Source organism: Alosa pseudoharengus, unplaced genomic scaffold (genome assembly GCF_046254945.1).
Source record: "Alosa pseudoharengus isolate Yale_2024_CS ecotype anadromous, Long Island Sound unplaced genomic scaffold, YU_APseudo_1.1 YU_APseudo_1.1_scf_1, whole genome shotgun sequence".
Classification (NCBI taxonomy): domain Eukaryota; kingdom Metazoa; phylum Chordata; class Actinopteri; order Clupeiformes; family Clupeidae; genus Alosa; species Alosa pseudoharengus.
This window is the reverse complement of record NW_027468564.1, coordinates 23,855,935-23,882,002: the sequence shown is the minus strand read 5'-3', so window position 1 is coordinate 23,882,002 and position 26,068 is coordinate 23,855,935. Positions and strand designations below refer to the sequence as shown.

Genomic DNA, 26,068 nt, shown 5'->3' with positions numbered 1-26,068 from the left:
CAGCGAATCAACAATCAGATAAAACTAGAAAACTGCGCTGAGAACGTTGTAGGCGGATATTAGACCTACCTGCTGTTGGTCTAGAGACATATGTATGCCTTAAACTCGTATCCTGTCATTTAGAACTGTGGTCTAGTCTAGTCATCAACAAAAAATGAACGGATTGCAAAAAAAAAAGAATGGATTTGGCGTGACATTTATTGAGTGTGCGTGAGAGCGTGAGATTGGTGCTGAAAGCGTGAGTGTCACGCCAGATGCGTGAGAGTTGGCAACCCTGATACAGTAACCTAGGAAATAACAATGTGCCATCACTGAAACAGTAACCTAGGAAATAAGAATGTACCATCACTGACACAGTAACCTAGGACATAAGAATGTACCATCACAGACATAGTGAACCACACACACACACACCCACACACACACACACACACACACACACCATTACTCTCACATACACCACACACTCAAGCGAACACAGAGAAGCACACATCTATACGCAAAAACAAACACACACTATGCTCACACTAATTTACATACACAAAAATTGCAAGAGTAGGGGCTGGAGTAGGAGATTTATTTTTGCAGAGAGAATGTGCAGGACTGAATACATATCAATATATATATATATATATATATATATATATATATATATATATATATATATATATATATATATATATATTTAATACATATGGAGCAGAATTCAGTCTGGCTACATCAGGCTACTCATGCTATTGGATGCTAATATACATTATGCAAAGCTTCCTTGCTACCGTTAGCATACCTAGCACTAGAACAGAGTTGCCCAAAATCATTCAAGTCAAGTCAAGTCAATTCACTTTAAAATATAAAAAGACATGAAAAGAGACAAAAATAAATCCGAGTAGAGGGCAGCGGGCCAAAAAGTAATATACATTTATATTGTATATTCCATTGAAATGTGTCATAGTTCTGTCAGTATGCATCTGCCTTGCACCAGTGCTGCATGGTGACTACAGCTACTCACTCGTATCATGGGCCTGTTGATGTTTGCTGACAAGATATCCATAGCATCATATTGCCCCGTGTAAAACTGTGATCAAATAGTGAACTGCAGCTCAGCGTTAAAATGCCATCAGCACAGCGGCTGCCACACGTTTGGGGCTAACAAAGGGGGCCAGGAAAATACAGAGCCCAGCATCCCTGCACTAGAATCATCATATACTGACCAAAGCTTTCATACAAAATGTTGCACTAGAATGTGCTGGGCAAATCTTGTTGGAAGCAATGTATCAACCACATCAACAGTAAGGAAAAGATGGGTGAGAATTGGCACCAAATTTAAGCGGAGGGGGAAGATAATTTTGACAGATTCACAAACATAACAAACGGTTATTACAATGGCCGAAGGAGAGCCCAATGCAGGTCCACAGTGAAGTCGTACTGCCGCAGCAATTGCCACTTGTCTTCAACACTTGTGGTTTCTATATTAGCATTAGCTGTGCACAACCTACAGCCTACTTTGTGCTAGCTTGTTTAGTTTCTTTGTTTCTTTTCTGACATGGTACACCAATTAAGATTATATCAAGGCATAGGGTAAAGGAGTTTAGCAGCTGAGTACCATACTTTTCTATAGACCTAATGAATATTGCCTTCATCTAAAATCCAGTTCCACAAATAGCTGAATAATCAATAGAAGACACTATTAAAATGTGTTATGTGTCTAAGATAGCACTGTTCGAGAGATTCACAAAACACATATTCTTCAGTGACTGCTTACCGTGGTAGAAGGAGACGACAGGGAAATGTTCACTGCTGAGGAGCACTGTTGTGCAGCAGGTGTGGTTGTGATGCTCATTACAGGAAGAGTCGTGTGTTTTCACACTTGTGTTCTCTGTCTCAGTGGCTATTCTTGTTGAACTTATTTTGACTTTTAACACACAGTAGAGACTACTTTGAGTGCCCTTAACAATACGGAATTGTATTATATTGGATCTTTGTATAGTTGTACTGCACAAGATGGTTGATTCTATTGTACGCTCTGCTTCTATAAACATGAATGCTGATCCGCCGATTGCCTCTATCAGCACAATATAGTAAATTTATCTGCATTAATGTTATGTAGTGTCTAGATTCTAGATGGCATATCAGGTGCATGACATATGCAGTGTTTATTCTAATCAACATCTTTCTCTTTCTTTCTTTCTTTCATTCTTTTGTTTTCTCTCACTGCAACCATAGGAGTGTGAAGATTGCTAACAGCACATTAGGCCATGACACTTACAGACTTGTGATGTGCTATACATAGACCAGGGGTGCACAAAGTCCTCTCTATTAGCCGTTAACCGTTCATGTGCTGTTACTTTATATTCAAATTTAAATGTATCATATTTTTGCCAGTATACCACTACCTCAAAACATGGTAACCCCCGCTACGCACTTGTTTCATGGGCCTGTTGATCTCTGCTGCCAAGAATTTAACAGCACCCCCCCCCCAATTCTACCCTATAAAGGGGCCAAAAGTGTAGGACTGAAATTCTTACTTGTGTGTCATGGGCCTTCAGAAACAAGGCAGGCCATACAGGGTCTTAATCAATGATCATCTTCATGGCCAAATGTCCCCTGCCTTTGCTGAATACTGAAACCAAGCAGTTGTGGGCTTAGTTAGTACATGGATGAGAGACCTACTGGGAAAGCTGTGTTGCTGCTGGTGGTGTTGGAAGAGTGCCAGTAGGGGGCAGTATTCATTCTCCTGCTAATAGGCTGATTGAGTCCCTCACACTCCACCTCATGCTGGTGTGTGATGAGCATTCAGGCACAAAATGTCTGATATGAAGAGTCCAGGTGGGTGTTAGTATTATGTATTGATGGTGGTGGAAGTGAGGTTTTGCCCCCTCATTGTACAATGCTTTGAATCTAGATCTATTGAAATGATCAGATATGATAGTGTCTATTAGTATAGTGCTCATTGCCAAAGCAGTCATACAAAAAGATGTAGACATTTATGTGTAACACACATAGATCTAAGCTATAATAAAATATCCATAGGTAATAGTATAAGTATAAATACTCTTTTGATCCCATGAGGGAAATTTGGTCTCTGCATTTATCCAAATCCGTGAATTAGTGAAACACACTAATCCCGGCGCAGTGAGCTGCCTGCAACAACAGCGGCACTCGGGGAGCAGTCAGGGGTTAGGTGCCTTGCTCAAGGGCACTTCAGCCGTGCTTACTGGTCGGGGTTTGAACCGGCAACCCTCCAGTTACAAGTCCGAAGCGTTAACCAGTAGGCTACAGCTGCCCCAATAGAGGGTAAAAGAAGATGGATGACAAAGATGACAAATAATAAAAACAAATACAATACAATATACCCCATCACTCTCTCTCTCCCCCTCACTCTCTCTCTATCTCCCCCTCACTCTCTCTCTCTTTCTCTCTCTCTCTCTCTCTCTCTCTCTCTCTCCCTCTCCCTGGTACTGCCAATCTATCCCATCACCATATAAACCCATAGAAAGTCATGACCGGTCATGTGGCCCAAAGTCTCCCTACATGCTACAAACAGCATGCTAATCAACCTGTGCCATTCTCAGTGCAAGAATGAAAGCACAACTTTTAAGTTCAGATACTGTGAAATTATTGAGGTTTTTATTTATCGTTTAGGTGTCCATGTCACCGAATATATGAAAAGGCCTTTTCCTTTCACTTTCTGATAGGTAGAAACATAAATAGGTAAAGCTGTAACATTAGGGGCCCTATCTTGGCCATCTCAAATGTCTGGTCAGAGGCCTTTTCCTTTCACTTTCTGATAGGCATAAACATAACTAGGTAAAGCTGTAACATTAGGGGCCCTATCTTGGCCATCTCAAATGTCTGGTCAGAGGCCTTTTCCTTTCACTTTCTGATAGGCAGAAACATAAATAGGTAAAGCTGTAACATTAGGGGCCCTATCTTGGCCATCTCAAATGTCTGGTCAGAGGCCTTTTCCTTTCACTTTCTGATAGGCAGAAACATAAATAGGTAAAGCTGTAACATTAGGGGCCCTATCTTGGCCATCTCAAATGTCTGGTCAGAGGCCTTTTCCTTTCACTTTCTGATAGGCAGAAACATAACTAGGTAAAGCTGTAACATTAGGGGCCCTATCTTGGCCATCTCAAATGTCTGGTCAGAGGCCTTTTCCTTTCACTTTCTGATAGGCAGAAACCTAACTAGGTAAAGCTGTAACATTAGGGGCCCTATCTTGACCATCTCAAATGTCTGGTCAGAGGCCTTTTCCTTTCACTTTCTGATAGGCAGAAACATAACTAGGTAAAGCTGTAACATTAGGGGCCCTATCTTGGCCATCTCAAATGTCTGGTCAGAGGCCTTTTCCTTTCACTTTCTGATAGGCAGAAACATAACTAGGTAAAGCTGTAACATTAGGGGCCCTATCTTGGCCATCTCAAATGTCTGGTCAGAGGCCTTTTCCTTTCACTTTCTGATAGGCAGAAACATAACTAGGTAAAGCTGTAACATTAGGGGCCCTATCTTGGCCATCTCAAATGTCTGGTCAGAGGCCTTTTCCTTTCACTTTCTGATAGGCAGAAACATAAATAGGTAAAGCTGTAACATTAGGGGCCCTATCTTGGCCATCTCAAATGTCTGGTCAGAGGCCTTTTCCTTTCACTTTCTGATAGGCAGAAACATAACTAGGTAAAGCTGTAACATTAGGGGCCCTATCTTGGCCATCTCAAATGTCTGGTCAGAGGCCTTTTCCTTTCACTTTCTGATAGGCAGAAACCTAACTAGGTAAAGCTGTAACATTAGGGGCCCTATCTTGACCATCTCAAATGTCTGGTCAGAGGCCTTTTCCTTTCACTTTCTGATAGGCAGAAACCTAAATAGGTAAAGCTGTAACATTAGGGGCCCTATCTTGGCCATCTCAAATGTCTGGTCAGAGGCCTTTTCCTTTCACTTTCTGATAGGCAGAAACATAACTAGGTAAAGCTGTAACATTAGGGGCCCTATCTTGGCCATCTCAAATGTCTGGTCAGAGGCGCAAAGTTTAAAGACATTAAAGGCGTGGCCAGTCCACATTCACAAATTTATTGGCATGATTTTGTGTTTTTTTAATCAGTCGTGGGTTTGGTTCCTTTCCACTTTCTGAAAGGCAGAAACATAACTAGCTGAAGTTGTAACATTACATGTCACAAATATCTTTGATTGTTTATCGGTTTGATTATTTATTTCATATAGTCTGGATACAGAATAAGAGACAGTAATGCAACATTGGGTTGTGGAAAACTATCATGGATTATAATAAACTAATTTACAGTAAACTAAACAATAATGCATTTAATATACAGTAATCTACTTTGTCTGCAGATTATTCCCCCCCCTTATATAAGTAAGATTAACAATCTCATCCAATGGTTACTGTAGCACATATGTAAACTGGTCAGTAAAAAACAACACAAACAAAAACAAACAACAAAAAACATTCAAATGATCAGCAGTATCTCTCTTTTTGAGTGTGTGAGAGTGTGAATCTAAACATTTTGATAAACCTCATCATCGTCATCATAGCCATGAGTATTTGGATTAAAGTTCTGGTACACGCAATCCATATCAGTGGTGTTGTCAAACGTGCAGTCTTCATAATCACAGTCGTCCTGTAACAGAGGACATAAGGTGCCATTCAAAACGTGAATCTCAGGCACATATAGGATCATATAATCCCTCAAGACAATGATGAGTCAAACAATACTACAATACAAAAGCATATCATATTATGATTATGGGGATATGGGATTCAGCAGACGCCTTTGTCCAAAGTGACATACAAATAAAAACAATATAATATTTAAAATGTAATGGGGAACAGATTAGAATGTTGGTCAAACTAAAATAAGGAGAAGAGACATAATAAACAACAATATCTATTCAATCAATATTCAATCAATATTATTTTTGATTATTCAATCAATAATAATAATGTAATATTAGTAGCTGCACAGTTCACATAGTAATACAAGTAGCATTGGTAGAGATAATATCACTATGATTCTTTCATGCATGATGTCAGACTACCTACAATGGTTAAAGGACAGTCAACAGTGCTCAACCTGTTTGCTTTTTAAGAAAAAAAACATTGATTGTTTTGTGAATGGTTAAATTGAAATTCACCGTTCTATTGGATTCCTCTGGCTTCATTTTGTGTGGACTTGGTCGGCTTGTGTTCTCAGACTTCTCAGCTCTACATCGGACTCTGTTGTGACAACAACATTGCAAATATGGGCACCAATTCAGTTTTGATACGTTAGCCACCACCACTATCCTACGCGAACGTGCAGCGATTTCATTGTTGTTCAGTGATCTCACCTGATGAAGCAGCCAGCACACAGCAGTCCCAGAAATCCACAACCAAAATAAACTCCAATCACAATGTAGATCATAAGGGTGTTATCTACTGTAGAAATACAAATGCAAAACATGGATGTGTTCAGAAAATAACATGGGTGGTATAGATAGCAAGATAGATAGATAGATAGATAGATAGATAGATAGCCATATATATATATATATATATATATAAGGGATAATGGACGCGAAGCGGAGGGCCGTTTAAACCTCGTAGTGCATTAACTTCTGTGAACAGACCACCGTGGAGTCCATTATCCCGCTTATTCCACTGTTGCCACTTGCGTTGTGTTCATTTCCTGTTATAATTTAAACGTTTTAATCGCTAAAACTGTCTTGTTTGTAGAACTAATTCCTTCCGACACATATCAACTAATTTCTCAACTCACAGGACAAACTGCCGTTACTAGTTCTAAATGGATGGTTACTACGGCCAAAGGCCAGTCGTTAGTTCTATCTCTCCCGTTGTCAAGCGGGCGTATCCCAAGATTCTGATGAACTTTAGCTTTGAAACATCGCTATTTTACTTAGCCTGCTGTCATCCATCTAGCTAAAAGCCACCTCCGTCATATGCTACAATGTTGCAATGTTCTGAACGTCTGCATTTTACAGCTCAGATGCAACGTGACAGTTCATTTAAACTTCACAACGAGTTCGGCGAATTAATAATAAAGTGTGATACGGCCAAAAAAATGGATCTACTTCATAGGTGTGCAGATAACATACGGTTAATGGTCGTTCTAAATTACGTAGGACAATGGGAAATTCAACCAAGCAGTGGAATAAATATAGATAATGCTGTTACCTTCAACTGTGATTGTTATGACAGTTGAGTTCTCAGCTCCATATTTATTCCTGGCCTCACAGTAGTACAGTCCTTCATCCTCAGAGCTGATGTTAGTGATGCTGTACTGCTGTCCTGATCCTATTGGAGTGGACTCATTCACCTTAAACCAGGTGTAGCTCTGCACTGGTGGGTTGGCATCACTGCTGCAGGTCAGAGTCACGTAACGTCCCTTGACTATCATGTCAGCAGGCATGATATACACTATGGTATTCTTTGGACAGACTTGCAGAAAAATAGTAGAATAAAATAGGACAATTCATTATTCTAGTATATTTATTATAAAGTACTGTAAGTTACCTGAATGCTACCCCAGGTTGACTCCTATACTGAAATACTAACTAAATAGATAGCTATATAGATAAATATAGAGATTGATTGACATAAGTACATAGATGGCTCTATACATTAAATTTTAGTTTGGAAATATTTTGTACTCACACATAGTGTTTAGTTTCACAGGTTTAGATGGATGCCACTCAAAGCCCTTCAGGGCACAGGAATAGTTGCCCTCATCCTCAACACTGACTCTGCCAAGGATAAGTTGGTCATGTTTTGTTTGTTGAGCAGATACATCTACACCATTCTTTCTCCAAATCACTGTGGGTTTCTGAGCGGGAGAACAGGAGTTGTTGCAGCTAATCTTCACCTCACGACCTTCAACCACTGGCCTGGGGATCCACACAGAGAGCTCTAGGAATACAAAAGAGCAGTTACCAATAGACACAGGAGAATATTTGGATGACACGTTAGTGTTTCAGAACACATTTGTACAAAAGAGCAGTTACCAACAGACACAGGAGAATATTTGGATGACACATTAGTGTTTCAGAACACATTTGTACAAAAGAGCAGTTACCAATAGAGACAGGAGAATATTTAGATGACACGTTAGTATTTAAGAACACATTTGTATGACAAGTTATTGCTGCACTCTCAAACAGACATGACTCTGACTTCTTTATGGAGATTTTATATTTCCCAGATTTGCATTGATGTTATCTTTCCTCTAAGTAATCAAGACAAATGCACACATCAGTATAAAATGTTGAGTCAATGAACCTCAAATCGCTAACTGCACTGACAGATGACATCATCTGATGCTCAATTGCAATATGTTCTCAATAAAATGAATCAGGATCATCTGATCTGATTACAAAGCAATTGCAATATATTTTCCTTACATATCGTATTTCCTTTAAAAAAGCAAAAAAAAAAATATTTCAGTTCCTTGAAATGTACATTATCAAATATTTCTAGGAGGCAACCACAGACATAAAATAAATACATGGATCAATCCTCTGACGCCACCCATAGGTTTTCTAAAGAGCAGGTATGAGGCTCGAAACAGGAGGCTATGGGCAACATCATGCTTAATATGTTAGCTGATGTAAGCTAATAGACTAATGGGTAGACAGAGAACTGATAAATCAAACCAGACATTATTGTTTGTTACTAAAATAATACAATAACAGTATGATTGGATAGTAGTGTTTTCTTGCTAATGTCTGAAAACTCGAAATAATATAAAGTTGTTAAGATTTTATTTAGACACTAAACTAAGTGTATTACAGTATATGTAGACACTCCATAACAGTGTTTTCCAATTTTGCAATGAAGTTGGATATTTTAACATGGTGTTCTATGAAATTTACTCACACTTGGAAGCTGCCTCCAATGGACATTTGAGGTACTGCAGCTTTTTGAATGTGTTGGGTTCATTGTTTGGTATTGAATGTTGCCACTTGGTCGTAACCATATAATCTCATAATGAAACACACTCTGACATTACCTGTGATGAACAAATTAAGTCCAGGTTGTCCAAGCCATTTTTCTTTAGCATTATCAGTAACAATTCTTGGGTGATAAAATCCTGCATCTGCAAGTTTGATATGCTTCAGAGTCATTGTACAGTTCTTATTTCCACTGTACAACACTCGATCCTTATAGTCTGTGTTATCAGACAGATCAGTGCGTTCTGTGTCTGGCTGTGGATCTTTTGCCCAGAAGACTTTAGCCACTGTGAGATTAGGCGGATGAGTGAATGAGCAGGGCATGGCCACTGACGATCCACTCACAGCACAGATGTGGTAATGAGTCAAGTTTACCCCCCACTCCTGACAAGAAACTCCTGCAATTAAAAGCACACAGACATCATGCAATCATCTTCGACCAATACATCATTGTATTGCATTTTAAATACTTTTGCTCATAGATTATACAAAACGCATAGATTTTCCTGTGCATTTCTTGTCACTGAGATGAGCTGATACAATACAGGTATACACAGCTGACGTTGATTATCATCTTATAGCTTTACATCATAATGAATGTGCTAAAATGCGCCGTTTCATCCCGCAGCCATATAATAGGGTTGTAAACGGGCTTGTAACATTAGCCCTCCTACGTACTTCCGCTCAATTTAATTTCCCGTCAGTACGTCGTCTGGGATTTCGGTATTTGCAAATTATATTTTTTTCTCAGGCCAAATTGACCTGTCCAATCAGCAAACAGTTTGAGCATGACATACATCATGGCCAAACATTAGCGATTGGTTATGGCAGATCCAGAGTGGCTCTGGGCAGATCCAATAGTTTTAAACTTCAACAGAGTACTCGCCTTCAAGGAAGTTAACGCTTGGCAATTTGGCCAGACTCTGTACATTATGAAATGTACGAGAGTATGTTAAGGCCAGGCTATTGTAACATCTGAGCATATTTTCAGCAGACGAGGGGTTGCATTTCTACATGGAGGAACACGGTAAAGTACTCCGTTCATCTATATCATCTTTAATATCAATATCTGCTCTGAACTAGACTCAACACTGTCTGGAGTCTGGATTGAATCCACTAATGGTGCCCAGCACAGGACACTATACAATTTGGTTTTCAATGTGAGCCACAAGTTGTGTTATTTTCAACACATTTGTTTGAAGAGTATATTGACACCCAGCATAGCACATGACATTTCGGTTTTCAATATGAGCTACAAGTGTACCTCGGATCAAAGAGAGCGTCAGGACCAGGTGGACGGACACGGCACTTTGCACCATTGCTGACACAGTAACCTAGGAAACAAGAGTATGTCACTCATTACACTCATTTCCCACCTCCCCTTTAGTTAAACAATTGATTTTTACCTTTCTCTAGTTCATCCAGCCGTTCTCTGAGTCTGGTGATACCTCCATCTTAGCGTAGATCTTTGAATAAAATTAGACCATTAGCATCTTGCCTGCTAATATCACGCTTAAAAGTGTAATTTTCCTATTTGGGTCACTTGGGTCATCCCATGTTGTTTGAAATGGGCTATAGAAAACAACTTCAAGTGACTTGACCTGACTTAAAAACACAAACTCTGCTCACTCACTCAGATGCTAGCTGTTATAGAGGGTGTGAAAATTGATGTCACCGTCACACTCATCCTATCTCAGAATTTGAGGTCTGTAGTTTCACAACAATTGTTGCCTTATCAACCCATACACTAATATATGTACAACAATAAAACACAACTTATGTTTTTAAATTTCAACTTTCACAGAATTATACAATGCAATGTCCCATAATGTACTGCATTTCGCTGCTATGGTATTCACTGGAGAGATGAACACCCACCATTTATTGCTACCATTTATTGCTAACCAGTGTGAGGCATGTTGACATGAACAGCTCTTTAGTTCAGCTTTCTTCTGTGCAGTACAGTATTATAAAGCAAATACTGCATTAGAAAAGTTTATTTATTTACTCTGTTCACAGCTTGTATTGTTAAAAAAATGTTGCTTAAATCATCAGAACTGTTTTTTTGTTGTTGTTGTTTTAAACAATAAGCAGCTGTTACACTGACCACGCATTGCTGAGCATTTAAACATTGATGGATTTTGACAAAAGTCATCAGATGTAACACATTAATTAGTGATCGTAAGCTCTTACCGTTGCTGCCTCTTCTCCGGAACAGCGTTGCAGCAATGGCTACTTGGTTCAAACACATGTGGGTTTTTACACATATCAGCCGCACAGGAAACCCTGCAGACTGGTATGTGTGTTCACACCTTGTGCTATTCATCTATGCCTGTGTGTGTGTGCTCTTTATCTTGACATTTAACACTTTTGTTGTGGCTTGTGCATTATGGCCTACAAAGGCAGAAGGCAGTAACTGACCAGAGTATCAAATTGAGAAAAATGACTCTAGTTTTTTGTTTTGTCTACACAAATTTATTATAGGTAGAGCAATGAAAAGCTGGTGAATTGTTGCTCTAAGTTGACCTTTGACCCTTATTTGTCAGATACTGTACTCTGTCTTTGTATTATGTATTAAAAATAAGGAGTCGTGCAAAGGCAAATGGCAGTAACTGACATATAATCAATATTTGCTATCAAAGGCAGAGTATGGTAACTGGACTTGTGCATCGAAGAACAAAGCCAAAGAACAGTAACTGCAGTTGCAGCTTTCTGCTATGGTTGCTTGTATGGTTTTGGGAGTTACGGTGAACACAACCCTCTATTTTTTCAAAAAACAGTCAAATTGAGTATAGATATTTATCCATATGATAAAGGAAGTCTAATATCCCAAAAATGACAATAACTAATTTTTGACCAAAAATGCAGTTACTGCCTTTTGCCTTTGTAGGGCAGTATTGTGGTTAAGGTATTCTTGTATTGTCAAGTCTTAACTTCCTCAACAGTAAAGCAATTTGACGTCCTGATGCTTTAAATGTACTATACAAATAAAGTGACTTGACATGACTGGACTTTTTTTTTTACATTCAGTACTCGTGTACAGTTCTTTACACTTCTTTTTACAGTTTGCCCCTTTGCTCCCAATTTCTAAAACCTATCAAATAATTATTTTCAGTGTGCTAATGAAATGTATACGACCACCAACCACAAACTTGCATGCCTCTTTTCCAAGCAATGGAAGGGGCATGCAGAGACATTGAGATGGGGTCAGTTCAGTATACAATTTTGATCCCGTGACGGAAATTTGGTCTCTGCATTTATCCCAATCCGTGAATTAGTGAAACACACTCAGCACACAGTGAACACATAGTGAACAGAAGCATACACTAATCCCGGCGCAGTGAGCTGCCTGCTACAACAGCGGCGCTCAGGGAGCAGTGAGGTTAGGTGCCTTGCTTAAGGGCACTTCGGCCGTGCCTACTGGTCAGGGTTCGAAGCGGCAACCCTCCGGTTACAAGTCCATAGCGCTAACCAGTAGGCCAGGGCTGTCCCTCAAGGGTGAACATGGCACATACGGTGATATTGTCCCAAAAGGACATCACCTGCGATGTTGATGAGGACTTGTGGCCAGATCTGAACAGATGGCCGGATCCATAACCCAAACTGCATCAAACAAACTGTTTTAGAAAAGTTTATTTATTGATTTACTCTTGATATGAGGAAACATGTTTACTCATACAGGTTCACATCTTTTGTTGTTTAAAAAAAAAACTGACAGAGAATCAGGTATGTTTCTTAAATCATACACTTAAGTCTGGCCTGTTGAAAGGAAATGACATAGACTTGAAGGGCCAGACAAGAGAGGACTTTTTGGCCTGCTTTTAAGGGTGTGTAAGCATGTGTGTGTGTGTGTGTGTGTGTTAGCGTGTGTGTGTGTGTGTGTTTGAGTGTGCATGTGTGTGTGTGTGTGCGTGTGTGTTAGAGTGCAAGTGTGTGTACCTGTGTGCATGTGTGTGTGCGTGCATGTGTGCCTATGTGCAGGGCTGGACTGGGACCAAAAAATGGCCCAGGCATTTTTGGCCATGGCGGCCCACCATGATTATTTATACGATATGCTGAGGCACACGACATACCAGAGGATATGTGCGCACATTTACCATCCATTTCGGGAAAGCAATGTTTCACTAATATTACATGATAATAATAACTGTAAGCTGTAACACCTGCAAACTATAACTTTATGGCAAGCTAAAATAACACTGTAAGTTGGACACCGAGTCTACTCATAGCATTATTTGAAAAAAAAAGGCTATTAAAACACACACACACACACACTAGGGTGACCACCTCCAAACCAGCAAGGACGAGGTTGTGCACAAAACTCTATAGGCTACTAGTATTATGCATGTTTTAAGTCTGACTGCATAAAATGAGTCCTGTAATTATTTCCTATGTTGAGCATTTACACGCTTTTAGCCAACAATCTCCCCAGATACTATTAAGTGAAGATACACACCCAAAACATTTTCAGTTTTACGGGCTATCATAATTTCTGTGTCATTCTAGTGTCTTTCTGAGTGCGTGGGTGTGTAGCCTAGGCCTACGTGTGTGTACCTGCCTGTATGCGCACAGAAATGTGATAAGTTTGCTTGTTGTAGGCCTACTGCGTCAAGATTGACAACAATTTCGACCAATCATGACTGACTTCAGATCTCAAAAAGTTGAGTGCGTTCTGAGGCCGACCACTCGTTGATTTGTTGTGGATAACTTATTTTATTTTTTCTCCTCTCCGCGTTGATGACAATCGAATAGCGCAACGTAAAATGCAGATGGCTTCTTTGCTACTGATGCATGTTGCAGAGAAACGCTCAAATGCATGTCAATCGAGCAGGTGGTCACCCAGCCCTCCACACACACACACACAACAGCCCTCCCTGCATGAAACGTCCCTCTTCATTCTGCTAACATTTACAGTAGCTATTCTGACCTCTTCCTCAATTTGTCCCTGCTGGGTAACGTCTCTCTCCTCCTCCTCCTCCGTAACGTCTCTCTCCACCTCCTCCGAATCCACCTGTACTTCACCTTCCTCTGTGTTACTACACTGCACATCAGAGCTGTGTTCCACTCCACTGTGTTCCACTGTCAACGGCCCTGCACCCGCTGTAACAGTCGACCTTGGGGTGAACATTTCTGTGATTTTGACACATTTTGTTGCGTCCACTTTTGTCTCGCAGCTTCTGTGCGCCCCCCTTGCGCTTTTGTGGTTTATCCATTTTCACAATTTCACAGACGGAAATTCACTTCTCTCCGCGGTCAGACAGCTCAAATGGCAACATTTGATAACCCTGGGAGGGGAGGGGGAGGGCTGAGAGATGTCATTGGACTAGCCGAATGTCCGTCAAGAAAATCAACCAATGGGCCGCGTTTCGTGTCTCAAATACTGTCGCGGTGGATATATTTTTAATTATTATTAAATTATGACAGCCCCGGCCCAAAAATGTGCGTCGGCCCACCGGGCATTGCCCGGTACGCCCGATGGCCAGTCCATGCCTGCCTATGTGTGTGTGTTTGAGTGCAAGTGTGTGTGTGCCTCCATGCGTGTGTGTGTGTCTGTGAATGCACATGTGTGCCTGTGTGTTTGCGTTAGCGTGAGCATGAATTGAAAGTACAGCAGACTAGTCTGCAGCTCAAGGGTGCAGCACGCACATCCAAATCGTTTGAGTACTGGGTGCTGGACAGGAAGGCACAAGCAAGTAGAAGAACGTTGAGTCCGCACACCAGAATCTGCTCCTTAGCGTTTTTTTAAATGGTAGGCTACATGTCTGATAAAGGGCTGGGGCCCGAAACATCACATGTGGTGATGTGGTAGCCTACCATTAAAAATAAAACGCTAAGGAGCAGATTCTGGTGTGCGGACTCAACGTTCTTTAACAATGTAAAACAGTGACTGCACAATCTAAGATAATGTATGTGTGCATGTCTGTGCCTGTGCATGCATGCATGGAAAAATGACATCAGACATACATTGTCAACAATGTAAATACAGTGTACATACAGTGACTGCGCAATCTAAGCAAGTCCTAAACCTACTGTACACACAGCCTACTGCTTCAAAACCAACTGCCATCAGACTCTAGCAGGACTTGGTGGAGCTGGTGGAGCGTCGCGTGGTCTCTTCGAGTTCATGTTCCTCGTTGCGGACTTGCTGTAGAACACCGTGTCTGCAGCCTGTCTGTTGAAATAATTTCTGTTTGTGGACTTGCTGTAGATCACTGTGTCTGGAGCCTGTCTGTTGAGAATGAAAACATCAACACACTAATGTGAGCTCCGTACTCACACTAATGTGAGCTCCGTACTCACACTAATGTGAGCTCCATACTAAGCCCAACACACTAATGTGAGCTCCATACTAAGCCCATCACATTAATGTGAGCTCCATACTAAGCCCAACACACTAATGTGAGCTCCATACTCACACTAATGTGAGCTCCATACTAAGCCCAACACACTAATGTGAGCTTGTGAGCTCCATACTCAGCCCAGCACACTAATGTGAGCTCCATACTCAGCCCAACACTTATCACATGACATGGGTGAGAATAGGAACATGCAGTGAATCAGCTGATTACTTTGACTGTTTTATAAAAGGATTGTGTGATGGGTAGATGGATAGATTGATTAATTATTTGTTTGATTGGTTGGTTGTGATTAGTCTGCCCTCTAATGCCACCAATGCCTCAAGTACATAATAAACATTATTCACATGAAGAGGTCAGGTGGATTGATTAATGTTTTTTAATTTTCTGTAATATCTCTAGGTGGCAGCAGTGTGCTGGAATGTGAATACAGGAATAAAGGTTTGCTGTATGTGCAATGCCTCATTCTACTCACTGGGTGGCAGCAGTGGGTCTAGAGAAGTTGACGGCTGCGTACTCCACCTCCTCCTGCTGCTGCTGCTGCTGCTGTGGGTGGGGCTTGAACTTCTGGACAGTGGAGTAAACGGGCACCTGCTGACCTCTGGAGCTCTTGAACTGAACGCTGGTGTACTGGACATCATCCTGATCACCTGAGTCCACTGTCGGAGTAGGGATGGAGGTCATCATGAGGACTTCTGAGACATCCTCATACACATTATCAACAGTCGCCTGTGGATAACAAGCAAAACACATTTCTCATTAAAATTCAACTTTTATAGCAGGGGGAAAACACAGTAGTAATTATTAAGATAATATAATATAATCTCATCACAGATTATAGAGTGGGGAAAAATAGTTTGGGAATTCTAGGCGGAAATCACTTAACCAAAACACTCACCTGTGTTTGAGTACGTTTTGAACATTTCTTCACTCTGAAATAATGAAATAGGTAGACACTTATGATTAGCTATGAAGGAAGAGTAAACAGGCTGTTCTACAGAGAGGAATGCTGCTGGATTCTGTCAAATATACAAGAAGATTGAGCAGGACTGTAAAGCTTGACGATGGATGCATGCCATTGAACACAAAGCTGCTGTCTCTCACCCTCTGTAGATAAGGCAGTAGAGTACAATGACTGTGAATGGAACTGATCCCATAGCAACAATTACAGCAATGTTCTGCCACTGCCAGACTGGGAAGAAGAGAGGTAGATACAAGAGCACATAAACACACAGTCTGGATATCACTTTTCCCCTCAGCACTGACATCTTAAAACAGACAGTCTGGATATCACTTTTCCCCTCAGCACTGACATCTTAAAACAGACAGTCTGGATATCACTTTTCCCCTCAGCACTGACATCTTAAGCAGACAGTCTGGATATCACTTTTCCCCTCAGCACTGACATCTTAAAACAGACAGTCTGGATATCACTTTTCCCCTCAGCACTGACATCTTAAAACAGACAGTCTGGATATCACTTTTCCCCTCAGCACTGACATCTTAAAACAGACAGTCTGGATATCACTTTTCCCCTCAGCACTGACATCTTTAAACAGACAGTCTGGATATCACTTTTTCCCTCAGCACTGACATCTTAAAACACAGTCTGGATATCACTTTCCCCCCTCAGCACTGACATCTTAAACAGACAACCATTTGAAAATGTACAGTTTTTATTGAACACGACCAACAAAAAATAGAACAGATTTGTAATTGGCACAGTACCAGCCCAGCCAATAGTCATCCACAACACAACAGCCACAAAAAGTTACACAAAGCAATTTGATTATTTAATTGCTAAATATTGCTAAAAATATTCTTACTGTAATAGTAAGTCCAACCGAAAATATATTAACAAATAATGCATGCATCATTAATTAAGACATTTTTTTTTATCCCTAATCAGAATAGTAGCGTTAAGGTGACCTTGTAGTGACGATTTGACCTTGTTCAAAAAGATGCTGGTGTAGTTGAGTGACATGATTGTACTACTCACATTGCACCTCCAGATAAACCTCAGGAGATTTGCTGAGGCCGACTGAGTTCTGTCCCTCACAGTAGTACTGTCCTCCATCCTCAGATCTGATGTTAGTGATGTTGTACTGCTGTCCTGATCCTACTGGAGTGGACTCATTCACCTTAAACCAGGTGTAGTTCTCCACTGGTGGGTTGGCATCACTGCTGCAGGTCAGAGTCACTGAACTGCCTTCAGGTACATCACCTGGTGGACTTATTGATGCCAAGGTGTTCTTTGGGGCATCTGTTTGAAATATGAGCATTTTGCATGTATAATTACTTATGAATGTTGCAGCAGCGATATTAACTTTGTGTATGCTTTTTTTTAACATGATTATGGTATTGTCATCAATAATACAATGCATACTGTGGCACATACAGTATAATATTACGGTTAAGTCAGCACTGTGTGAAAGTGGACCAAAACTGACCTAACAAATTAGTTGGCCCAAGTATAGGCCCAAGCAAATTAGTACCTGTAATTTGTACACATTAAACAGTTAATCATAAGCCTAATTATTTTTGCTAGTTTATCTGCCCTGGAGAAAACAACATGCTGTTTGTTATACAATATCAAAGCTATTGAGTTTCCATACAGTGTCTACAAATGCTGCATGTTATTATATGATAACTGCTAAGACACGTTACTCACAATAAACTTCCAGATGAATCACGGTAGAATTATCAACGCCATGCTTGTTGTCTGCCTGACAGTAATACTCAAAGCTGAAGTTACTGATGCTGTAGATAGAGCCTGTTGCCATGGGTGATGTTGCATTCTTATCCACATTAAACCAGGTGTAGCTCTCCACTGGTGGGTTGCCATCACTGCTGCAGGTCAAAGTCACTAAACTGCCCTCCACTATTCCACCAGAGGGACTCACAGATACAGAGGTGTTTCTTGGTGCATCTGTAACAGATAAGGATGATTGATTGGTAATATGTATGACAGTTATCAGGGGTACCAAGAGTGTGTGGTAAATGTACAAGTTTTTTTTTTTATGTTAATATAAACAATTCAAAGGAATTTAGATGCTAAACTAACCTTCTACAGAGCCACCCTGGCTCTACCCAACCGAAAGTGTGTGTGTGGTAACTAGCATCAAACAATTGCTTATCAGCACACTGGATGCAAATTCCTTCATGGAATCAAAATATACATTTAGTGATGTGAAGTATGTATATTTGAAGGTCATGTGTTGCTACAGTGAATCAGCTGGGTCAGTGTTTGGGGGGACTAATCACACTCTGGTTCGGTCCAGTTAAATGGACCAAGTGTGAAGGCAACCTAAGAGTATATGTACATGTATTGCTACTAGGGCTGTCAATCGATTAAAACAATTAATCTAATTAATTATATACTCTGTGATTAAGTAATCTAAATTAATCGCATATATAATTTTTGCTGTGAAAGTATTTAAAATCTTTAAATTCAAATGAATCATTGAATAATCAGCATTAGTGACATTCAAGTTCAAAAACTCTTTTATTATTATTTTCATTGTTCAAATAATTGCCATAATAATCTATGATACGACCTAATATGCTGAGGAAATAAATTCAAAAGTGCTTTGGGAAGAAGTTTTTTTTTTCACATACAAGGCATTTCAGGCCACAGATATACAACACACTGGCTACTACAACTGGTGGGTTGGCATCACTGTTGCAGGTCAGATTCACTGAACTGCCTTCAGGTACATCACCTGTAGGACTTATTGATGCCAATGTGTTCTTTGGGGCATCTATTTGAAAAGTTAAATGTTTTGTATGCAGAAATCATTATGAATATCATAGTACCGATATTAATCTTGTGAATGTTTTTAATGTTTTATGTTTATGCTACTTACACATCACTCTGATCGCCACTGCTTTAGATGGATGTTTTTCACGACCTTTTAACGCACAAGAATAATCACCCTCATCTTCAATCCTGATGTTCTGGAGGAAAAGATCGCTGTTGTCTGTTTGTCTAAGTACATCTTGGCCGTTCTTCCTCCATGTCACTGTGGGGTTGTCGTCATCAAACCCACAGGAGCGTCTGCATCTCAGCCTCACCTCTCCTCCCTCAACCACAGGCCCAGACACTTCAACAGAAAGCTCTTTGGAGAGAAATACAATAACACAAATGTGAACACATTCAGACTTACATCAGATCAGCTTATTGATCCCAACAGCAGACTGCATGTGGAGCAGAATCCTGCAGCGCTAGCATAGTACTGATGGAGCTGAGCTAGCGTGCAGTAGCCAGATAAGTTATAGGCTTGATTATTGGCTGTTACAGCAGAGTTGCTCTGGGGAGATTGATCCTTTTAATAATCGACATATTTCAGTCACTTTGGATAAAGGTATCAGCTAAGTGAAGAACTCACCAGTGACTGATAGCATGAATCTGATTGGCTCTGTTGTCAGAGGATACACTTCCTGTTCTGCTACAATCCTCACAAAATAGTCTCTACTGTCTGATACGTCCACCTCTCTGAGAGCCAGTGTGCAGTTGTTCTTCATATCACCACTGTGCTGAACTCTGCTCATGTACTCTGGATACTCTGAGAGGTCTTTGTCCAACGTGTGATTGACAGTCCACAAAACCTTCTTCACCATGACGTTGGGAGGATGAGTGAAAGAGCATGGAATGACCACTGTTGCCCCGGCCACAGCACAGACAGAGGAATGAGAGATGTTAATCTGCCACCCCTCATCAGATAGACCTGAGATCAACACACATACACACACATGTAAGGGTGTAAAGTGTAAAGTGCTTCATCAAAATAGGCAAATACATATTTTACATAGCACATAGACATGTGCTACGTAGCATGTACATCTTTACAAAGTATATATATATATATATATATATATATATATAAATATAAAAAAATGCATAGAATATAGTGCATACAACATAATACATATATTTTAACATAGCATAATATATATAATTCTTTTATCTTAGTGTGTTTGTTTGTTTGTTAGTTTTTCTGTTTGTATGAACAACTACTAGATACATTTCCTCAGTCAGACCCCTGGTCTGATCTGCCGCCAATGACTGTCCTGTCCACATGCGTGAGAATAACAACACAACGGCTCACCTTGGATCATGCTGAGAACAGTGATGGTGAGAAAAAGGGAAGTTCCCACTCTCTCAGATGCAGAATCCTACATGACACAAGACATAACAAGCATTCCTGTTCATAACCAGCCTCTGAATGCTCGACTAAATAGTGAACACATAACCAGCCTTTGAATGCTCGACTAAATAGTAAACACATAACCAGCCTTTGAATGCTTGACTAAATAGTAAACACATAACCAGCCTTTAAATGCTCGACCAAATAGTAAACACACCATTTCAACCAGCCTTTGAATGCTCGACTAAATAGTAAACACATAACCAGCCTTTGAATGTTCGACTAAATAGTAAACACATAACCAGCCTCTGAATGCTCGACTAAATAGTAAACACACCATTTCAACCAGCCTTTGAATGCTCGACTAAATAGTAAATGACATGAGACATAACAAGTATTCCTGTTCATAACCAGCCTTGGAATGCTTGACTAAATAGTAAACATACAGTACCATTTCAATCAAAATGTTAAAGACTTTACCATTCCTGTTCACAACCAGCCTTTGAATGCTTGACTAAATAGTAAACACGCCATTTCAATCAAAATGTATACCATCTTTGCACACACTCGTAACTTTGTCCATATATTGTAACTCGTATATTCTGGGATATAGTAAATAAAATCAGAATGATTGACATTTATGTATGTATATATTGTCAATGACTGCTTTCACAAAGTCTTATGCTGATATTGCATCGCCTCTAGTATCAAGATACATTATAATAATACATTAAGGAAAACACCTGATGTTTACATTATGGCATGTCACAAATGTGGCATGTCACTAACAACAAGGTTGTTAGTGTTAGTAGCAAAATTATTGGGTTTGGACAAGAAACTTTACAGGATCTCTACAACATAAAGCTATTTAAGAAAGCAAACTCCATCTTCTCTGACTGTTCTCATCCTCTACATCAACAGTTTCAGTTTCTACCATCAGGTTCACTGCTCAGACTCCCATTTGCTAAAACAAATAGATTCAAACACTCCTTTGTTCCTTATGCTGTCTCCCTTCTAAACGCCAGGAGGAAAAGGTAGTTTACTCACCTATGACCATGATGTGCATCATGTGATTTATTACACAATGTGTATTTATGTATTTTTTTGTAATTTTGTGTGCTCCTACTACTGCCAAACTAATTGCCCCACTGGGGGACAAATAAAGGCATTACATTACATTCACTGTAAATAGTTTGTCAACAAATGTCTGTTTCCTCTATTTGCCTAAAAATGTACATGTAGAATCTACTCTTACCATGTATAGGAGATGCTTGATCTTGACTTGATACACACCGGAGAGGAACAGAGCTAACGCTAAAATAAATCTGAGTGTCTAGCTGTGGTGATGTCAGAGTACTTTCTTTGTTCTGCTTTCACATGTGAAATGTCAGGTAAGCACATGCACTAAAAGAGAGGATGTGAAGATTTGTGAGTCAACCAATCAGCATGACTGTCCATTTCTCTGATGAACACAGACACACACACACACACACACACACACACACACACACACACACACACACACACACACACACACATGTACACACACACAGACACACACACTTTTGTCAGAAAAGACAATGGTAAAACATAGTTTAATGAACTTTATCCTAGTTTTTAGTGTAAATGTTTCAAGTTATGAAAAACATTATGTCTCTTCTACTTCGACGGTCAATCGACGGTCAGTTTCAGTTTGACTAGACCTGGGCATGAGAGAGGAAGTGGGCCAGAGATGTGCAGACTCTGTTGACTATGTTTTTCAACAGGTCCTCAAATTAGTCATAAAGGTGGACTTACTTGCTTGACTAGTTAAGGTGTACATTTCCCAATTCATGAATATGGCATCCATTCATAATGAAATACAGTAGCAATATAGGATTGAGTTCATCATGACTTAACATTTGTTTGAACAGTAGTGCATATTCACACTACGAGTTATATTGAGACAGACTTATATTGAGACAGACACTGTCACATATATTCTCCATCCTCTGCCTATACCATTAACCATCACCAGATGGCGCCACCAAAGTGGTCCAGGAATCCATGCAGATGATGTCACTTACAGTAAGCCTCTGAAGTCAATCAAGTGACTGCATGATCAAGGAGACATAACTAAAGCATATAACACAGACATATTTACCCAAAGCTTCTTGATTAATTTCCTATCTGGGTTTTGTCTGACAAAGGATGAGTTTGGATTCTCAGGACCAACTGTTCATTGACCATAGAGAGAGGATGACTGGGACATTATGATGAACATATTTATTTAGTTATTTAATTATGTACATTTGTCACATAAAATACTTGTGCTGAAATAGTTTGTATGATTAAAATATTAGAGAAAACTCTTTAATAAGTGGTATGGCCAACTCACTCACAGGCCTCAACATCAAGTGAGACGATTACAAATATTAAATCAAAAAGATAATTTATTAAAAATACAGCAGTAGTGATATAAGGAGGAGAGAAAAGGGACAAATGATGGAATGTGAAAAATGGAAACCAAGAAAAGTGCCTGCACTAACAGGCCAGGACCAGAAGGATAAGCAAAAGTTTCTGTAAAATCTGGCACATCATAAAAAACACAGAGACACTTTATTTTGAAGATAAAATGTTGATGGTACTTCATTTTAAAAGTACAGAAAACATAACATTTTAATTTGAAGCTAATTTAACACTGCCCTCATTGCTATTGATCATGAGTCAATAAACCCACAAAACTATAAAACTATAAAAGCAAAATCTGAACATACAAATAAAACATAAACATGATCTACCACTCAAACTCCAAATCCTCAAAAGCAATTATTTTCATTATGTGTATGTTTTACATTAAAGTTCTACAGGTGTAACTGTGGATCACTAAACTAAACATCCAAATCCAGAGGCGGACAGAGTACACAGCTTCATTACTTGAGTAAAAGTACAGATACCCTTTGCTACATTTTACTCAAGTACAAGTAAAAGTACAACAGTCAGAATGTCTACTTAAGGGTCCGTGTAACGCTTATCAGTTCAATTTTCTATTCCAAAACTTAAAAACGGAAATTGGAAAATGTGTTTCGATTTCCTAACATTGTGTTTTTTTGTTCGCCAGGTAAATACGCGAGTAAGATTTTGGAGTCGTTTTTTTTATTTTGAGCTTGATAGAAAATTGGATAATTGAAAAAATGGAAATTCGGAAAGGTTCTCTTCTGTATCTGCATGCGACTCTAGGCTGCTGGCGAAGCCAACCCCCTACCAACCCTCGCCGCTATTCCCTGATTAGTGGCTGCGCGCAGAAAACGCAGACGAGTCGTTGCGTTTCCGTGGGCTTTAAAATGTGCGAATGTTTGGTATCTCAGCTCATGTATGTACATTTTGGCAGGCAGTTGTAAAAATGTAGGGGGGGCGGGGCTGTGGTTGTACACATTCTGTGGTTGTGGAATCTACACGTTCGGTGGCTGTACCGCTGCATTAAAAATAAAAGTCACCACGTTACGTAGCTGGTCCAGTCAACAGAAAAGCTTGATGCTGAACCCTCGAGCAGTTAAGCTCTCCCTGCTGCCCAATACGCTCCAATATATGTGAGCCTAGCAGTACTAAATTAATTCATGATTTTCTCTCACTTAGGTCGTTTGTCCTAGGCTATACTGATGTTGTCACTCTGCTCTGCTTGTGAAGCTGACCCTAGGAGGATTCAATAGCGTGGACTCTGCATTACAATTTACAACAAGCAGAGGGGCATGACCACTGTAATTACAGAATTAATGTTACTATTGTTGTTGAGAAATGTAGACACTATGTGTTGTGGGACAGTTACACTCAAGCCTTATGTGCCTAGTTTCCCCCAGCATTTCATTTATATTCAACTCTGTAAGTTGGAGCTGAACTTTATCATTAAACTGTTGATGATCATGCAGTTTTGTGTAGCCTACATGACAATCAATGTTATATTTGCACCAACCCGGGACCTAGTCAATAAGAGATTGATGTTAGAAATGATTTACAAGAATATACAAATAATATCTTCCATAATAAGGTATGTTAGAGTACATACAACAGGTCAAAGCAAATGTAAATAAATAAATACCAACAGACAATAGGGTCAGGTCAAACCAAGTGTTTTTAATAGGACAAACATGAACCTATGTGTGACAGTGTGATGTTTGTGCAGGGGGCATAAACATCACACATGTTTTGAAACCTACTACTTAAAACTAAAACTAAAAATATTTAGGTAAATGCAGTACATTGTCACTTGTGTTTCAATACAGCGTCAATCAAAGCTGTCCACGCTATTGAATCCTCCTAGGGTCAGCTTCACAAGCAGAGCAGAGTGACAACATCAGTATAGCAGACATCCCAACCTGCAAAAAGTCATTTCAGGGAGGTATCACAAAGCCCTACTTAGCCTTTAGGCTTTAGCCTACTTAAATACAGATTAATATGTTCAATAAAGTCTAGTCAGTACACCAAATAAGGAAGGCCTATAGATAGAAATTGTGAAAATGAAATATGTAGATTTTGGTAGTTTGGTCTTTTCATGTAGCCTTGGCAACTAGCCATCTAGTAGGCTATAGGCCTGAATAATATGCACATGAATTGGCACTTGTTAAACTCACCTCAACATGTCTTTTGCAATCATTTAACCCGCCATGGGCAATGCTAAAGTCACTGTTACAAACAGTGCAGCGTGCAAGATTAGGCCTATCATTATTTTTTACTCTTACTAGACAAGGGTAGCCTACACTTTGAAATGGGTCTTACTTTTTCCTTTTTTTGAGGCACTGACTCTGCCATGACGCTCCTGTTCCTATACACTGAACTGATTAATTAAGTTCGGGAGAAAAGAGATAAAAGCCCGCCTACACTGAAAACTGATTGGTTGATTTAGCGAAACAGGTCAATCAGGATGCTCTCTGTCTTGGATGCGCTCAGGCAGACACGCACCACCCCTCTCTCTCTCCCGTCGTGTGCGCGCTACACTCAGATGCACACGTGCTCTTGCATGCGCGCTCTTGATCGCTCACTGTAGATTCCGGGAGATTTTATCTAATTTGCGGGCGTCAGGGAGCCGCTATCAATATGCGGGAGACTCCCGGAACTTCCGGGAGACTTGGGATGTCTGGTATAGCCTAGGACAAACTACCTAAGTGAGAGAAAATCATGAATTAATTTAGTAGGCCTACTGCTCGGCTCACACATATTGGAGCGTATTGAGCAGCAGGGAGAGCTTAAACTGCTCGAGGGTTCAGCATCAAGCTTTTCTGTTGACTGGACCAGCTGTAACGTGGGGACTTTTATTTTTAATGCAGCGGTACAACCACCGAACGTGTAGATTCCACAACCACAGAATGTGTACAACCACAGCCCCCCCCCCCCCCCCCCCCCCTACATTTTTACAACAACCTGCCAAAATGTACATACATGAGCTGAGATAGCAAACATTCGCCCATTTTAAAGCCCACGGAAACGCAACGATCGTCTGCGTTTTCTGCACGCAGCCACTAATCAGGGAATAGCGGCGAGGGTTTGTAGGGGGTTGGCTTCGGAGACGCATGCAGATACAGAACAGAACCTTTCCGAATTTCTATTTTTTCAATTATCCAATTTTCTATCAAGCTC

General features: G+C 40.1%; 2 protein-coding genes across 2 annotated transcripts; both read right to left on the bottom strand.

Moving 5' to 3' along the window:
• Positions 1-5,506: 5,506 nt before the first annotated feature.
• On the bottom strand, positions 5,507-10,409 carry LOC143117543 (cell adhesion molecule CEACAM6-like). Its single transcript, XM_076279275.1, has 8 exons — positions 10,404-10,409; positions 10,220-10,289; positions 9,015-9,353; positions 7,664-7,915; positions 7,184-7,447; positions 6,340-6,427; positions 6,145-6,226; positions 5,507-5,630 (listed from the first exon to the last, which is right to left on the bottom strand). Exons 1-8 carry the CDS (start codon positions 10,407-10,409, stop codon positions 5,508-5,510), a joined length of 1,224 nt encoding a protein of 407 aa, XP_076135390.1. The 3' UTR covers position 5,507.
• A 2,234-nt stretch (positions 10,410-12,643) lies between these two features.
• Positions 12,644-21,799, bottom strand: LOC143117528 (cell adhesion molecule CEACAM2-like). The gene is made up of 11 exons (XM_076279274.1): positions 21,714-21,799; positions 20,420-20,486; positions 19,700-20,038; positions 19,178-19,429; positions 18,962-19,072; positions 17,983-18,240; positions 17,311-17,574; positions 16,416-16,503; positions 16,210-16,243; positions 15,787-16,040; positions 12,644-15,184 (listed from the first exon to the last, which is right to left on the bottom strand). The coding sequence occupies exons 1-11, from the start codon at positions 21,714-21,716 to the stop codon at positions 15,022-15,024; spliced, it is 1,833 nt and encodes a 610-aa protein (XP_076135389.1). The 5' UTR covers positions 21,717-21,799; the 3' UTR covers positions 12,644-15,021.
• Positions 21,800-26,068: the final 4,269 nt, after the last annotated feature.

Excerpts from the sequence above, each read along its gene's own strand:
- LOC143117528 (XM_076279274.1), bottom strand. Across the intron at positions 20,039-20,419 it reads TGTTCTCAGCATGATCCAAG|GTCTATCTGATGAGGGGTGG; the intron begins GTGAGCCGTTGT and ends TGTTGATCTCAG. Across the intron at positions 16,244-16,415 it reads TACTGCCTTATCTACAGAGG|AGTGAAGAAATGTTCAAAAC; the intron begins GTGAGAGACAGC and ends TCATTATTTCAG.
- LOC143117543 (XM_076279275.1), bottom strand. Across the intron at positions 7,448-7,663 it reads TGTGAAACTAAACACTATGT|TCTGTCCAAAGAATACCATA; the intron begins GTGAGTACAAAA and ends TTTTTCTGCAAG. Across the intron at positions 6,428-7,183 it reads CATAACAATCACAGTTGAAG|TAGATAACACCCTTATGATC; the intron begins GTAACAGCATTA and ends GTATTTCTACAG.